The following is a 17,603-nucleotide window of genomic DNA, read 5'->3' as shown; positions in this document are numbered from 1 at the left end:
ATTTTGGTATCAGTTGAGTCCTGATTTGTGACCCAGTATTTGGTCTATTCTGGAGAAGGTTCCATGTGCACTTGAGAAGAATGAGTATTCTGTTGTTTTCGGGTGGAATGTTCTGTATTTATCTATGAGGTCCATCTGTTCCAATGTGTCTTTCAATGCTCTTGTTTCTTTATTGATTTTCTGCTTCAATAATCTATTTCTGAGAGAGGTGTGTTAAGATCTCCTACTATTAATGTATCCATATCAATATGAGTCTTTATCTTGATTAACAGTTTTCTTATATAATTGGCTGCTCCCATACAGTCTTTATTTTTTTTTTTTTTGCTCAGACTTCACTTTTTCTTTTTTTTTCCAATTTATTTATTTTCAGAAAAACAGTATTCATTATTTTTTCACCACACCCAGTGCTCCATTTAAGCCGTGCCCTCTATAATACCCACCACCTGGTACCCCAACCTCCCACCCCCCCGCCACTTCAAACCCCTCAGACTGTTTTTCAGAGTCGATAGTCTCTCATGGTTCACTTCCCCTTCCAATTTACCCAAATTCCCTACTCCTCTCTAACGCCCCTTGTCCTCCATGCTATTTGTTATGCTCCACAAATAAGTGAAACCATATGATAATTGACTCTCTCTTCTTGACTTATTTCACTCAGCATAATCTCTTCCAGTCCCGTCCATGTTGCTACAAAAGTTGGGTATTCATCCTATACAGTCTTTAGTTTAAAATCTAATTTTTCAGATATGAGAATTGCTACCCCGGCCTTCTTTCGAGGCCCATTGGCATGAAAGATGCTTCTCCAACCCTTCACTTTCAGTCTGGGTGTATCTTTAGGTTCAAAATGGGTCTCTTCTAGACAACATATGGATGGGTCCTGTCGTTTTATCCAATCTACAACCCCGTGCTGTTTTATGGGTGCATGTAGGCCATTCACATGAGAGTGTTTATTGATAGATATGTTTTTATTGACATCGTGTTACCTTTGAAGTCTTTCTTTCTGTAGATTGTCTCCATATTCTGTTCAATGCTATTCTTAGGATTTTTCCTCTTTTATAGAACTCCCCTTAATATTTCTTGCAGTGTCGGCTTGGTGTTTGCATAGACTTTTAAGCCTTGCTGGTTTTGGAAACTCTTTATCTCTCCATCCATTTTGAATGTCTTGCTGGATAAAGTATTCTTGGCTGCATGTTCTTCTCATTTAATGCCCTGAATATATCTTGCCAGCCCTTTCTGGCTTGCCAGGTCTCCGTGGACAGGTCTGACGTTATTCTGGTGGGCTTTCCTCTGTAAGTAAGGAGTATCATTGTCCTAGCGGCTTTTAAGAGATTATATCTACAATTATGTGGGACTCGATCCCAGGACCCTGGGATCATGACCTGAGCTGAAGGCAGAGGCTTTAACCTACTGAGCCACCCAGGCGCCCCTTGATGGTTTTTGTAGGTTTAGAGGAAAGCAAACTGCACCCTGACCTCCCTCTCAGAGAGAAGCCTCAGTCTGTTCTTCTGTGATGTTGCAGAGCCCATATAAATTTCCCCTTGGCTGCTGGCAGAGCAGATTCTGAGTCACCATCCCTGGGGACGCAGGATCTTCTGCTTGTACCCAAAACCAGAGCAGCAGCAGCTGTCAGGGCAGCTGTAGTCCACCAGAGAGATTCCAAGCAGCGATTCCACACTGTGATTTTCCTGCTGGCCTGGACTGGGAGTGCCTGGTCTTTCTGGGTTTAAGAGCACCTGGCTTGCGTGCACCTCTCTCAGGGGAGGCTGCGGGTCTTGTGCACATCTCAGTTTCTGAGATTAGGGTGCAGGTTCGAAAGCACAAAGCTGGGCCTTCGCGCACCTCTCTCGGGGGAGAGTTTGGGGCTCGTGTCTTAGGCTCTGAAACAATGACGGGGTCTAAGAGCACCGGGTGGGCCTTTGTGCACCTCTCTCAGGGGAGGATGAGGGGCACGTGTATCTCAGGCTCTGTAACAGGGCTCACACGTTCTGTCGTCTGGCGTGGCTCCCAGCCCCTCACAGGAGCCAGACCCCACGCAATCTCAGGTGCACTGGTGGCCCAGGGACCAAGACTTGGTTTCCTCGCTACATTCTCTCTGTCTCAGTGCCAGGGGAGGCTGTCCTGGGACTGGGGACTTAAGCCCCTGTCTCTGGCTACCCTGATTCCCACAATTTACCACCCCGTGATCCTTTGCTCTTTTGGAGTGCTTTCAACCAATCTCCACGTTAATGCTGGTCCCCAGATGCAGGGCACTCTCACTCATATTAGGAATACTACTTTCCAACTGGTCACCTCTGGTCACCTCCCCCTTTTGTTTATCTTCCGATATCAGTCCAATGTTCCCACTCTGCTTTACCTGCCCCCTGGCGTCCTCTGCCCCTGTAGAGATCCAGATGTGTATAATTCTGATCTAAGGCTGATTTCATGGGTGATTGGAGTTCTTTGGTTTAGGGTACAGGTTGAAAAGGTGCCTCCTCCTACTTCCCGCCATCTTGTCGTGAATAATACTTTTAATGTACTGTTAGCAACATACTATTGGCTAGTTTCTTGGTGAGAACTTTTGTATTCATGTTCATCAGTGATATTGGTCTATAATCCTCTTTTTTAGTAGTGTCTTTGGTCTTGTGATCAAGGTAATGTTGGTCTCATAGAACGAGTTTAGAGGTTTTCTTTCCATTTGTGTTTTCTAGAAGTTTCAGAAGAGTAGGTAGTATATCTTCAAATGTCGTCTTTTGTTTCCTCTGGGAAACCCTCTGGCCCTGGACTCTTGTTTGATGGGATATTTTTGATTACTGATTCAATTTCTTTGCTGGTTATGGGTTTGCTCAGGTTTTCTACCTCTTTCTGATTCAGTCTTGTTAGTTTATAAGTTTCCAGGAATGCATCCATTTCTTTCAGATCGTCTCATTTGTTGGCATGTAGTTGCTCATAATATGTTATAACAATTGTCTGTATTTCCTTGATATTGGTCATGATCTCTCCCTTTAGTTCATGATCATATTAATATGGGTCCTTTCTTTCCTTTTGGATAAGTCTGGCCAGAGGTTTATCGATCTTACTAATTCTTTCAGAGAATCAGCTTTTAGTTTTATTGATCTGTTCTACAATTCTTCTGGTTTCTATTTCATTGATTTCTGTTCTAATCTTTATTTTTTTTTTTCTGCTTGGTTTAGGTTTTATTTGTAATTCTTGCTCCAGCTCCTTTAGGTGGAAGATTAGCTTTTATATTTGAGATTTTTCTACTTTGCTGAGAGAGGCTTGTATTGCAATGTACTCCCCTCTTAGGACCATCTTTGCTGTATCCCAAAACTTTGAAGAGTTGTATTTTCATTTTCATTAGTTTCTATGAATTTTTAAAATTCTTTTTTTCCCCCAATTTTTTTATTTTCAGAAAAACAGTATTCATTATTTTTTCACCACACCCAGTGCTCCATGCAAACCGTGCCCTCTATAATACCCTCCACCTGGTACCCCAACCTCCCACCCCCCACCACTTCAAACCCCTCAGATTGTTTTTCAGAGTCCATAGTCTCTCATGGTTCACCTCCCCTTCCAATTTACCCAAAAGCACATACCCTCCCCAATGTCCATAACCCTACCCCCCTTCTCCCAACCCCCCTCCCCCCAGCAACCCACAGTTTGTTTCGTGAGATTAAGAGTCACTTATGGTTTGTCTCTCTCCCTATCCCATCTTGTTTCATGGATTCTTCTCCTACCCACTTAAGCCCCCATGTTGCATCACCACTTCCTCATATCAGGGAGATCATATGATATTTGTCTTTCTCCGCTTGACTTATTTCGCTAAGCATGATACGCTCTAGTTCCATCCATGTTGTCACAAATGGCAAGATTTCGTTTCTTTTGATGGTTGCATAGTATTCCATTGTGTATATATACCACATCTTCTTGATCCATTCATCTGTTGATGGACATCTAGGTTCTTTCCATAGTTTGGCTATTGTGGACATTGCTGCTATAAACATTTGGGTGCACGTGCCCCTTTGGATCACTACGTTTGTATCTTTAGGGTAAATACCCAGTAGTGCAATTGCTGGGTCATAGGGCAGTTCTATTTTCAACATTTTGAGGAACCTCCAAGCTGTTTTCCAGAGTGGTTGCACCAGCTTGCATTCCCACCAACAGTGTAGGAGGGTTCCCCTTTCTCCACATCCTCGCCAGCATCTGTCATTTCCTGACTTGTTGATTTTAGCCATTCTGACTGGTGTGAGGCGATATCTCATTGTGGTTTTGATTTGTATTTCCCCGATGCCGAGTGATATGGAGCACTTTTTCATGTGTCTGTTGGCCATCTGGATGTCTTCTTTGCAGAAACATCTGTTCATGTCCTCTGACCTCAACGTGAGACAGGAATCCATCAGAATCCTAGAGGAGAACATAGGCAGTAATCTCTTTGATATCAGCCACAGCAACTTCTTTCAAGATACGTCTCCAAAGGCAAAGGAAACAAAAGCGAAAATAAACTTCTGGGACTTCATCAAAATCAAAAGCTTCTGCACAGCAAAGGAAACAGTGAAAAAAACAAAGAGGCAACCCACGGAATGGGAGAATATATTTGCAAATGACAGTACAGAAAAAAGGTTGATATCCAGGATCTATAATGAACTCCTCAAACTCAACCCACACGAAACAGACAAACACATCAAAAAATGGGTAGAAGATATGAACAGACACTTCTCCAATCACGAAATACAAATGGCTATCAGACACATGAAAAAATGCTCATCATCATTAGCCCTCAGGGAGATTCAAATTAAAACCACATTGAGATATCACCTTACACCAGTTAGAATAGCCAAAATTAACAAAATAGGAAACAACATGTGTTGGAGAGGATGTGGAGAAAGGGGAACCCTCTTACACAGTTGGTGGGAATGCAAGTTGGTGCAGCCTCTTTGGAGAACAGTGTGGAGATTCCTCAAGAAATGAAAAAGAGAGCTTCCCTATGACCCTGCAATTGCACTCCTGGGTATTTACCCCAAAGACACAGATGTCGTGAAAAGGAGGGCCATCTGTACCCCAATGTTTATAGCAGCAATGGCCACAGTCGCCAAACTATGGAAAGAACCAAGATGCCCTTCAACGGATGAATGGATAAGGAAGATGTGGTCCATATACACTATGGAGCATTATGCCTCCATCAGAAAGGATGAATCCCCAACTTTTGTAGCAACATGGACGGGACTGGAAGAGATTATGCTGAGTGAAATAAGTCAAGCAGAGAGAGTCAATTATCATATGGTTTCACTTATTTGTGGAGCATAACAAATAGCATGGAGGACAAGGGGTGTTAGAGAGGAGTAGGGAATTTGGGTAAATTGGAAGGGGAGGTGAACTATGAGAGACTATGGACTCTGAAAAACAGTCTGAGGGGTTTGAAGTGGCGGGGGGGTGGGAGGTTGGGGTACCAGGTGGTGGGTATTATAGAGGGCACGGCTTGCATGGAGCACTGGGTGTGGTGAAAAAATAATGAATAATGTTTTTCTGAAAATAAATAAATTGGGAAAAAAAAAGGGTAAAAGTTAAAAAAAATTTTAGCAGAAGAAGAGAAAAAAAATGAAAAAGAAAAAAATTAAATTAACTGCAAGACTAAAAAATCACAGGGAGAAAGCCATGAGTTCCGTGGTTTGTTTTCTCCTCCTCTGGAATTCTGCTGCTCTCTCCTTGGTATTGAAACTGCACTCCTTGGTAGGTGAACTTGGTCTTGCCTGGATTTCTTGTTGATCTTCTGGGGGAGGGGCCTGTTGTAGTGATTCTCAAGTGTCTTTGCCCCAGGCAGAATTGCACCGCCCTTACCAGGGGCCGGGCTGAGTGATCCGCTTGGCATTTCTTTCAGGAGCTTTTGTTCTCTGAGCACTTTCCGTAGAGTTCCGGAGGATGGGAATACAAATGGCGGCCTCCTGGTCTCCGGCCCGGAGGAGCCGAGAGCCCGGGGCCCCGCTCCCCAGTGCACCCTCAGCGAACAGCTCCCAGCAACTCGCGTCTGCCTAACCTCCGGCCGCGCTCCGAGCTCACCGAGCCTTCGACCAGCTCAAGGCAACACCGAGCTGCGAGCTCACTGTCGGCTCTGTCTCTGTAGCCGGCTTTCCCGCTCCAATATCCGCAAGCTCTGCAACACTCAGACACCCCTGATCCTTCTGTGACCCTGTGGGACCTGAGGTCACGCCGACCCCGCGTGGGCTTCGCCCCGGTTTAGCCTCCGGAGCGATGTCCCTCAGTGGAACAGACTTTTAAAAGTCCTGATTTTGTGCTCCGTTGCTCCGCCTCTTGCCAGAAGCCGGCCCCTCCCCCCGGGGTCTATCTTCCCATCGCTTTGGATTCACTTCTCCGCCAGTCCTACCTTTCAGAAAGTGGTAGTTTTTCTGTTTCTAGAATTGCTGTTATTCTTCTCTTCGATCTGCCGATGGATTTGCAGGTGTTTGCAATCTTTAGATAAGCTCTCTAGCTGATCTCCTGCTAGCTGAAGTAGTCTCAGCCTGCTACTTCTCTGCCATCTTGACTCCTCCCCCCTAGCCACACATGTTTAAGTGAGTATGGATTTTCCATCACACCAACTCTAAAAGGAATTTAATCAGGAGAAGAGAGTGAAGTATGATGCTTGGCTCATGAAAATTTATAGCCCCTGGTCTGGGTACCATAATGAGACTTTTACATCTATATCCTTAGTCACTTCCTGAAAATGATGGAAGGTGAAATGTGTGATATGATATATCACATATGTGATATGTGATAGGTAAGGGGGAAACCATGCAGTTCAGATCTTCAGGCATGTCTAGAGAGAGGATTAGGACTGCAATTTTTTCTCCAAGTTCCTGCCTTTCAAATGTAATTAGAGCATTCATGGTTGAGAAAAGTCGAGCTAGAACACAATTAGTTGCTGCTCTTTCCCACTCTCCTCAGTATTTTCCCAATCCCCTCTTTAATCTCCTGGGTTCGTACCCCATAGACAATGGGGTTGAGAGCTGCAGGAATTACATGGTGTAGGACATTAAGTAAGATGGGGATATCAGGGGAAATTTTTTTCTTGGCAATATGGGTAAAAACAAAAACCAGAAGGATGGTGCTGAAGAAAAGGATGAGAATGAAGTGGGAGCCACATGTGCTCAGAGCTTTGGCAGCTGCCCCTTTTGCCTTGAGTCTAAGAACGGCTCTTAGAATTAAAGTATAGGAGAGGAAGATGAGGATGAGGTCAGAGCCCAGAAGAGTCCAGGCCACAATTAACTGGTACATTTTGTTAAGGACAACGTTATCACAGGAGAGCTTGGACACAGAGAGGTTGGCACAGATACAGTTTTCAATTATATGTTTTCCACAATAATGGAGCCGGGCAGAGAGGATGGGAATGAACATAGTAAGAAATGAATTCCTGGCCAAAATAAAAATAGCAGCCTTAGCTACAAATTGGTCAGTGATGATGGATGGGTACCTCAATGGGTGGCAGATGGCCACGTAGCGGTCATAGGCCATGACCATGAATGTGCAGGACTCCATGGCAAGAAAGCAATTCATGATATACATCTGAAGGAAGCAGGCATAAAAGCTGATGGACTTGAGGTCAAACCAGAATATGGCCAGGACTTTGGGGATGACAGTGAGGCAGAGCACAATATCCAGCAAGGAGAGGATGCTGAGTAGATAGTACATGGGCTCATGCAGAGAGACCTCCAGCCCGATGGTGACCAGGAGAACACTGTTGGCTCCCATGGCCAGAAGAAAGAGGAGGCTGAGGGGCAGGGACAACCAGAACTTCCAGCTGGGGGACTTGACAAAACAATTCAGGAGGAAGTTTGAAGCCTCAGTGGAGATGGTGCCATTTGGATGTGCTGTCATTTTTGTCTTTTTAGTGATCTGTAAAATTAAGGTAAAAATTAGCTACTGACTCAAGACCCATGAATTTACAATAATCTCCTTCACCTAGGTGATACTCATGACTCCTAGCAGGTTGTCCACAGCCATGTGAATTCATCTGTGATATAGTATTAGGACATTCCTATCACTTTAAGCAATATAGAGGACTGGGAAAATATGGCTTGTTTATACATGTTTGATTACTTTAAGGTTTATTTTTAAATGAATTGTTATTTCTTTTTTTTTTAAAAAAGATTTTATTTATTTATTTGAGAGAGAGAGAGAGAGAACAAGAGAGAGTGAGAGCATGAGAGGGGAGAAGGTCAGAGGGAGAAGGAGACTCTCCGTGGAGCTGGAGCCTGATGCAGGACTTGATCCTGGGACTCCGGGATCATGACCTGAGCCAAAGACAGTGGCTTAACCAACTGAGCCACCCAGGTGCCTCTGAATTGTTATTTCTTAACAGAAACTAAAGAGAAGGAATTACTTAGTAAACTACTTTTTGACGATTTTGTTCCCAGATTTGCATGTGTAAGTTTATTCCTTTTTGTGTTTTTAATGATAATATGGACTACCATATGACAATTTAACTATAGAAGTATGCTCAGATAAGTAACAGAGCCTGGCACAAATAGGGGCTCAAATCCATGTCCCTAGTTCTCTGTGCCATACCCATTCTGAGTTTCTGGCTGTAGTTTGCCTTCAGTATAGACCTAAAAGATGATACCCTGGTAATAAAGTTAGTTAGTCTTCATGATATCCAAGCAGTCATTTAATGAGGGAGGTGTGGATCCTAACAAATAATCCTATTTTCTCCCTCTCTATATCTTCATATTTGTAGGATTCTTAACTTTGGGAAGAAATAACCTTAAAAGGAGAAGGATCAGTTCCACACAGCTATGTGGAGCCATACCTGCCATTAGACAAGGTGAAAATTTGATTATTCTGCTTGTAGTAGTGTAAGGGTGATGAAGACTTATCTTTAAAGTTTTTGCATCCTTTTTCTATTTTATCTTTCCATCTTCAATTTAACAATCCAGGGACATATTCCCCTGCTACCAGGCACAGTTTAATGTTGCCAAGTTCTCTTATCACTTAACCTCCTCCCCTGGCATTCTGTTAGGTAACATTGACAAAGAAATTGTCCTTCCTCTCAGGAGGTAAAAGTAAAACCACTCAGGGGACAATCAGTAATAGTGAGAACAGATGACAGGATCTTGCACAAACCATGAGGAGAGTGTAGGGCTGGCTGAGTCACTCTGGTGTGGGACTCTAGCTGGTGAAAAAGGAATTGTAAATAAAGTGAGGTGATCCTCTCCTTTACATGAAGGGTGAAGGATTCTAAGGTTCTTGTTTCCCTGAATTGTGAAAGGAAGTTGAAAGATGGATGTAGGTTAAACAAAGGTAAGGGTCAGGTCTTTCTGGAGTCCTTCAAATCATGTAGTCCATTGTAGCTAAATCTGTGTACATGCACCAAGGCCTCTGTTTAAGTGTTATTTTCTGGATATAGAAACACTTTTTTCATTAGGAATTTAAGTACTTCCCTCTTTATCACTCTTTGGATTCATTATATAACATAATGTATATTAGTTCAGGAAATTTTTCCATTTCCTGTAGTTGTACTCAAATATGCTAGGGTTTTATCCCATTGAATTTTTGGCATCCAAAGAGATATGTTATAATATCACATTACCAACAAGGGAATTTTTGTCTCCCAATCTTGTCCACACATACTGTATCACTCTGATCTTACTACTTCTACAGTGGGTTGGGTTGGAGTAATTTCTAGGATTCCTCTGAATCTCATGAATAATTGTATGATAATTTGTGTACCAATCTTATAAAAAGAAAACAAACCACACCCATGATACAGTGAATTTTTTTGACCATGGAATTTGATGGAGGAGGGAGAGTATTGGAGTGGGGTTAGGGTGGTGAGAAAGGGGGTTTTATTAAAACTGTGAACCCAGATCTGAATGATATTTTATACCTTTGGGAACACTTTTTTTTTCCCCTTGCAGGGGTTCAAATAGTATTTTTTTTCCAGGTAAGGTTTTTCTCTCCCAACTGTTGTTTCAGTCCTGCTTAGCTGGCTCCTGTTAGGTTCTCCCCATGAAAGAGATCCTACTAGTGTCTGGGGCTTGCTCTCAGAGGAGGGAGGACTGGCATTCCCTTCCAGGGCTCCTCTCTTCACTCCTGATCCTCTGCCTCCCCAGGCAAAGTTTTGTGCAGCTGGTGTCTGCCAGGCATGGCTCCCATCTGATATGAGAAGAGATTTAGATGGCCTTCCAATTCTTGAGTTCTTGCTGATAAAATTTATTGGTAGTGACTTTGGTAAATTTGGGATGAATTTAAAACATATTTAATTTGTGACTGAAAGCACTGTGCAGTTGGTAGGGTAAGTTAACCTTTTTTTTTTTTTTCCTTAAAGATTTTACTTATTCATTCATGAGAGACAGAGGCAGACGCAGGGGGAGGAGCAGGCTCTCTGCTTAGCATGGCACCCAATGCAGGACTTGATTCCAGAAGCCCAGGATCATGACTTGAGCTGAAGGCAGGTGTTTAACAAACTGAACCACCCAGATGCCCCTTACGTTGACCATTTAACATTTTATCTTTTGAAATGAGCCGATTGAGATTCAGTGGTACTATATTTTTACTGTTTAATTATTAAGGTTTGATGAAATAAAATTTAGATCCAGAGCCAGTGAATATATGAATATATCTGCATCCTGTGTTACCACAATGATGTGGCCATGCATATCTTGGATGTCATTTTATATTATACATTTTTAGGTTTCTCTCTTTTCCTTCACAACCCCCCTCCCTTGCCCCCACACACATACAGTCTTTGAGCAGTTTTCCTAAAATCTGGAATTTATCTTTTTACTACATTTACCACTTTGACTCCTGCTTCCACTTATCAAAGTCCAATGTTCTTCTTTCTTTCCCTTTATTTTGTGTATCTAACTATTTTTTTCCCTCTAGGGAGCAACCCAGTCAGGGTTCAATTAATATTCTAAAACAATTTCCACAGGCATATTCTCTGTTTTATTTTTCTGTCACAAAACTGTATATCCTCTATTCCCTAAGTCAGCATCTTGTGTATTCTTTGCCTTGGTTGAGTGTCTTACAAAGACTGGGAGACACTGAACATGCAGTAGGTCATGAAGATTAAAACCCAGAGAAAAATGACATCTGGTTTTGAGTCGGTGACCAAAGAACCTCTGTATATCCTGGGCAACATGTTCATTCAACTCTGTCTTTTCCTTTATCATTCTTTTTGTATACTTTCACTTGTATGTTTGTGGCATAAACTGATAGCAGCTGCCCAACTCAGATCTTGCCAAGATGACCCTCCACATGTACAACCGCAGGCTGCCAAATTCCAAATATTTCATCTAAAATCTACTTTCATCATTTAGGTTTTGTCATTTTGTATTTGCCCATCACATTCTCTGTTCCTACTCTGCAAAGTTTTACATTTAATCCTTGTAAGTCATAGTCCCAGATCTCACCATCTCCAAGAAGCTTTCCTTCTCCAAGGTATTCAAAGTATTCTTGGAAAGAATTAGGGAGTCATTGCATGGAAATAGTGGAAATCTTGAAATGACTTTGGAGGGCACAGCCACATGGAAGAAATGGTAATTCAGACATGAATGTGCATGGAGAAGTACAGAGCAAGAAGTATATTCTCTTTGTCTCCTGAAGAACCTTAGGATAATTATTTCTAGCACCAGGATAAAATTTCTGAGTACAACTTAAGGGGATTATTTTATCTGTTTTTTATTTCCCACTCACTAACTCTTCCTTTCTCCTCTTTTATTTGGAATGTTCCAACATGTTCTTCAATGTATAATTCATCCAATAAACTTTAAACTACCTACTCGGCCTTAGAAGTAAAGCATCTGAGACCATATATGTCCTTTCTTCCCTCCCATTTCAATTTTGGATTGCAATCAGAGCTAGCAAGTGACATCACTAGGGCTGAGGATCTAGAGCTAATGACTACTGGTTCCAGATAGGGACAGGATGAAGAAGCCCATGAAGCTGAAGGGTAATGACAAAAACAGAGACCCAGCAGGACAAACTTTTCCCCAGGCTGCAGGACAGGCTCCCAGCATAGCACTATGAAGGCACTATGGAGGCCCTGTTTGAAGTAGAGGGGTTGTTAAGGACCACCTAGCTCTATAAACACACACAGATTTGTGAGACATCTCTCTGAAGTATCATTTCAGACATCATTGATCTGAACCAATCTCTGACAGAAACCTCAATGATGTATGCATTATTTTCCATTTTTACAGCATAGTTTAAAAAAATTCTTTAGATTGAGCTTAATTTGAGGAACTACTTTTGTACTCCTACTGACCCCCATTTGTCTCTGTCCTCAAGTTATTTAAGGTTCTCAATAAGTTACTTAGTTATTTAGATTAAATCATTAGTTATTAAGTTATTTAAAGTTACTAAATTATTAGATTAATGTGAAGTTATTTTAGATTAAAGTTATCTTTTTTTCTGGAATAATTTATTTATATATTTTTTTCAATTTATTTTTTTTCAAAAAAACAGTATTCATTATTTTTGCACCACACCCAGTGCTCCATGCAATCCATGCCCTCTATAATACCCACCACCTGGTACCCCAACCTTCCACACCCCTGCCACTTCAAACCCCTCAGACTGTTTTTCAGAGTCCATAGTCTCTCATGTTTCACCTCCCCTTCCAATTTACCCCAACTCCCTACTCCTCTCTAGATTAAAGTTATCTTAATCTTAAATTATTTAGATTAAATTTAGTTCCCACACCATGATTCAAATATCTGTGTACAGATTCTTTGCCCCAAAGTCCCTACATTTCAGTATGTATGGTTGAAAACCCCAAATCATCTAAACTAAGCTGCAGATGATGGACTTTCTAGGTTCCTAACCCCCACCCCATTTAATCTCCTATGGAAAATTTTCTGCTTCTCTGCAGGTCAGGTACCACCCAGCAAAAGATCTGAAAAGGCAAAAGAGTCCCAGAGCACAGGCTGTCACATGTATCTCTTTACCTGAGACAGGATGTAGTCTCCACTTCCCCATTTTTAGACTACTTCAGATCTAAACTGAAGAGAAAGGTTCCCCTTACCCTTACCCTTACCCTTACCCTTCCAACTAGCCACCCCATGTTTTGGCTAATATCTGTATAGCTAACATATATAGGTAGCTCTTAGCTACCCTCTACCCAGACACACTTACAGAGGATGTGAAGCACAGGTCCAGTGATATCGGATCTCTGGTTAGTTCCTGAAGTATCTGGTGCAGTTATAACTCCAGAGCCTCAGGGACTTTACGCTCTGGGAACTTCTCCATCCCTAATTCCTTGGGCCCATGAGGTCCTCTTAGGACAGATAAGTAGGCAGGTGTGAGAAGACAATGACTTTGGTTCTCTCTAAAAGCAAAGAGCTCTGGTAATCTGACCCTATGTTGACTATGTATCCTGTGAGCAGTTAGTCTTCTGGTTGTAGGGCTATTGATTGATGTTAACTTACGACTTTTATGATGGCATTATGAAAATAATGCAAGAAAAACTTGAAACAAATATTCCTGAGAAAATACATTGTTATTCAGAGAGATAGTCCTACAGAAATTTTTGTTGTACTAAAGATTTTTAAAATATGAGGCACATACAATTGTATACTAGGAAACATCACTTTCAAAAGCTTTAGCTTGCAACTAAACTTTGAACTTTGTGAATTAGTCATATCCCCACATTAAGGGAGCAAACGTCATTGGTTTCTTTATTTTTTATGAATTGTTTTACTTGAGTATGGTGGATATATGATGGTTTTTTTATAAAAATATTTTATTTATTGGGGTCCCTGTGTGGCTCAGTAGGTTGGGGCCTCTGCCTTTGGCTCAGCCCCGCATTGGGCTCTCTGCTCAGTGGGGAGCCTGCTTCCTCCTCTCTTTCTGCCTGCTTCTCTGCCTATTTGTGATCTCCATCTGTCAGATAAATAAATAAAATATTAAAAAAATATTTTAGTTATTTATTTGGACACATGATGTTACATTAGTTTCAAGTGTACAACATAGTGATTTACCAAGTTTATATATTATGCTGTGTTCACTGATGTAGCTACCATCTGTCACCATCCACTACCATTACATTGTCATTGATCATATTCTCTATGCTGTGCCATCATCATCAGTTTCTATAAAGTCCTTATTTTTCTTTATTTCTTTATTTTTTAAAAGATTTTACTTATGTATCTGAGAGAGAAAGAGAGCATGAGCAGGGGGAGGGGCAGAAGGAGAGAGACAAGCAGATTCCCCACTTAGCAGGGAACCTGAGGGGCTCTCTTCTAGGATCCTGAGATCATGACTTGAGCTTAAGTCAGGCACTTAACTGACCAAGCCACCTAGAAGCCCCTTCTTTTGGTTTCTTTTTCTTTTTCTTTTCTGCACATGTCAACATAGCTTCTTTTCTCTGACCTTCAGAGAAGTGTAAACTTCAGTGTTCTTAAAATATGCCTTTCTAAATAATCTCTATTGTTCTCATTTAGCTGCATGTTCATTAATAAGAGGTTTCAAAATTGAATTTATATTAAGTGGAATGGGTTATAAATGTGAGGTTATTTTTTGATTTCACTCACACTAAATTTTAAATGTCTGTCCATATTGCTCTGTGTAAGTCCACTTCATTATTTTTAACTGCTGTTCAGTTTCCATTTGTACATCTACCTTCTTTAGTGAGCACTTCAGTGACCCATTATTTATTGTTAAAGAAAAATAGTGTTGCTGTCAATAACCTTGTACACTTCTCTTTATAGACCTAAAATAGCTCTATGTGCAGGAGTTTCTTTTTTTCAGTTATGGTGTAAAAATATTTAATTTCACTAGCAATTATCAAATTTCTCTCCAAAATATCCCTAGAAATTCCCAAAGTTTTTTTTATTTTTCACATTTCTTAGATCATTTGATACTATATATTTTTTAAGCTTGCTGGATATAAAATAGTTATCTCATTATTTTAATTTGAATATTTCCTGATAACTGAGATTTTATTTCATATACCATTTAGTCATTTGGGATTTCCATGCTGTGAAATTTATGCCGACATTACTCGCCTTTTTTTTTTTTTTTAATTTCTTTCTTTCTTTCTTTTTCTTTTTCTTTAAATTTCTTTTCAACATAACAGTATTCATTGTTTTTGCACCACATCCAGTGCTCCATGCAATATGTGCCCTCCCCAATACCCACCACCTGGTTCCCCCAACCTCCCACACCCCCGCCCCTTCAAAACCCTCAGGTTGTTTTTCAGTGTCCATAGTCTTTCATGGTTCACCTCCCCTTCCAATTTCTTCAACTCTCTTCTCCTCTCCATCTCCTTATGTCCTCCATGTTATTTGTTATTTTCCACAAATAAGTGAAACCATATGATAGTTGACTCTCTCTGCTTGACTTATTTCACTCAGCATAATCTCTTCCAGTCCCATCCATGTTGCTACAAAAGTTGGGTATTCATCCTTTCTGAGGGAGGCATAATACTCCACAGTGTATATGGACCACATCTTCCTTATCCATTCATCTGTTGAAGGGCATCTTGGTTCTTTCCATAGTTTGGTGACCGTGGCCATTGCTGCTATAAACATTGGGGTACAGATGGCCCTTCTTTTCACGACATCTGTATCTTTGGGGTAAATACCCAGGAGTGCAATGGCAGGGTCATAAGGAAGTTCTATTTTTAATTTCTTGAGGAATCTCCACACTGTTCTCCAAAGAGGCTGCACCAACTTGCATTCCCACCAACAGTGTAAGAGGGTTCCCCTTTCTCCAATCCTCTCCAACACATGTTGTTTCCTGTCTTGCTAATTTTGGCCATTCTAACTGCTGTAAGGTGGTATCTCAATGTGGTTTTAATTTGAATCTCCCTGATGGCTAGTGATGATAAACATTTTTTCATGTGTCTGATAGCCATTTATATGTCTTCATTGGAGAAGTGTCTGTTCATGTCTTTTGCCCATTTCTTGACATTATCATCTGTTTTGTGTGTGTTGAGTTTGAGAAGTTCTTTATAGATCCTGGATATCAACCTTTTGTCTGTACTGTCATTTGTGAATATGTTCTCCCATTCCGTGGGTTGCCTCTTTGTTTTGTTGACTGTTTCCTTTGCTGTGCAGAAGGTTTTGATTTTGATGAAGTCCCAAAAGTTTATTTTCGCTTTTGTTTCCTTTGTCTTTGGAGACATATCTGAAAGAAGTTTCTGTGGTTGATATCAAAGAGGTTACTGCCTATGTTCTCCTCTGGGATTCTGATGGATTCCTGTCTCACGTTGAGGTCTTTTATCCATTTTGAGTTTATCTTTGTGTACGGTGTAAGAGAATGGTCGAGTTTTATTCTTCTACATATAGCTGTCCAGTTTTCCCAGCACCATTTACTGAAGAAACTGTCTTTTTTCCACTGTATATTTTTTCCTGTTTTGTCAAAGATTATTTGCCCATAGAATTGAGGTCCATATCTGGGCTTTCTACTCTGTTCCACTGGTCTATGTTTTTATGCCAGTACCATGCTGTGTTGGTGACCATAGCTTTGTAGTAAAGCTTGAAATCAGGTAATGTGATGCCCCCAGTTTTGTTTTTTCTTTTTCAACATTTCCTTAGCAATTCAGGGTCTCTTCTGATTCCATACAAATTTTAGGATTATTTGCTCCAGCTCTTTGAAAAATACCAGTGGAGTTTTGATCGGAATGGCATTAAAATTATAGATTTCTCTAGGCAGTATAGACATTTTAACAATGTTTATTCTTCCAATCCAAGAGCATGGAATGGTCTTCCATCTTTTTGTGTCTTCTTCAATGTCTTTCATGAGTGTTCTGTAGTTCCTCGTGTACAGATCCCTTACCTCTTTGGTTAGGTTTATTCCCAGGTATCTTATGGTTCTTGGTGCTGTAGTAAATGGAATCGATTCTCTAATGTCCCTTTCTGTATTTTCATTTTTAGTGTATTAGAAAGCAACTGATTTCTGTACATTGTCTTTGTATCCTACCACGTTACTGAATTGCTGTATGAGTTCTAGTAGTTTGGGGGTGGAGTCTTTTGGGTTTTCCATTTAAAGTATCATGTCATCTGCAAAGAGAGAGAGTTTGATTTCTTCATTGCCAATTTGGATACCTTTTATTTCTCTTGGTTGTCTGATTGCTGTTGCTAGGACTTCTAATACTATGTTGAACAAGAGTGGTGAGAGTGGGCATCCTTGTCTTGTTCCTGATCTCAACGGGAAGGCTGCAAGCTTTTTCCCATTGAGGATGATATTTGCTGTGGGTTTTTCATAGATAGATTTTATGAAGTTCAGGAATGTTCCCTCTATCCCTGTACTTTTTAAAAAATTTTTTATTTTTTATAAACATATATTTTTATCCCCAGGGGTACAGGCCTGTGAATCGCCAGGTTTACACACTTTACAGCACTCACCAAAGCACATCCCCTCCCCAATGTCCATAACTCCACCCCCCTTCTCCCAACCCCCCTCCCCCAGCAACCCTCAGTTTGTTTTGTGAGATTAAGAGTCACTTATGGTTTGTCTCCCCCCAGTCCCATCTTGTGTCATTTATTCTTCTCCTACCCACTTAAGCCCCCATGTTGCATTGAAGCATTTTATTTAGGAATGGATGCTGGATTTTGTCAAATGCTTTTTCTTCATCAATTGAGAGGACCATGTGATTCTTCTCTCTTCTCTTATTGATTTGTTCTATCACATTG

The 17,603-nt window shown here is 41.0% G+C and overlaps 1 protein-coding gene across 1 annotated transcript; it reads right to left on the bottom strand.

The window, feature by feature from the left end:
• Positions 1 to 6,882: 6,882 nt before the first annotated feature.
• On the bottom strand, positions 6,883 to 7,842 carry LOC122913554 (olfactory receptor 56A3-like). Its single transcript, XM_044260242.1, has one exon. It carries the CDS (start codon positions 7,840 to 7,842, stop codon positions 6,883 to 6,885), a length of 960 nt encoding a protein of 319 aa, XP_044116177.1.
• Positions 7,843 to 17,603: the final 9,761 nt, after the last annotated feature.

The sequence above is a fragment of the Neovison vison genome, chromosome 7 (genome assembly GCF_020171115.1).
Source record: "Neovison vison isolate M4711 chromosome 7, ASM_NN_V1, whole genome shotgun sequence".
Lineage (NCBI taxonomy): Eukaryota > Metazoa > Chordata > Mammalia > Carnivora > Mustelidae > Neogale > Neogale vison.
The sequence above is the reverse complement of the archived record's forward strand: the minus strand, read 5'-3'. Positions and strand labels throughout refer to the sequence as shown.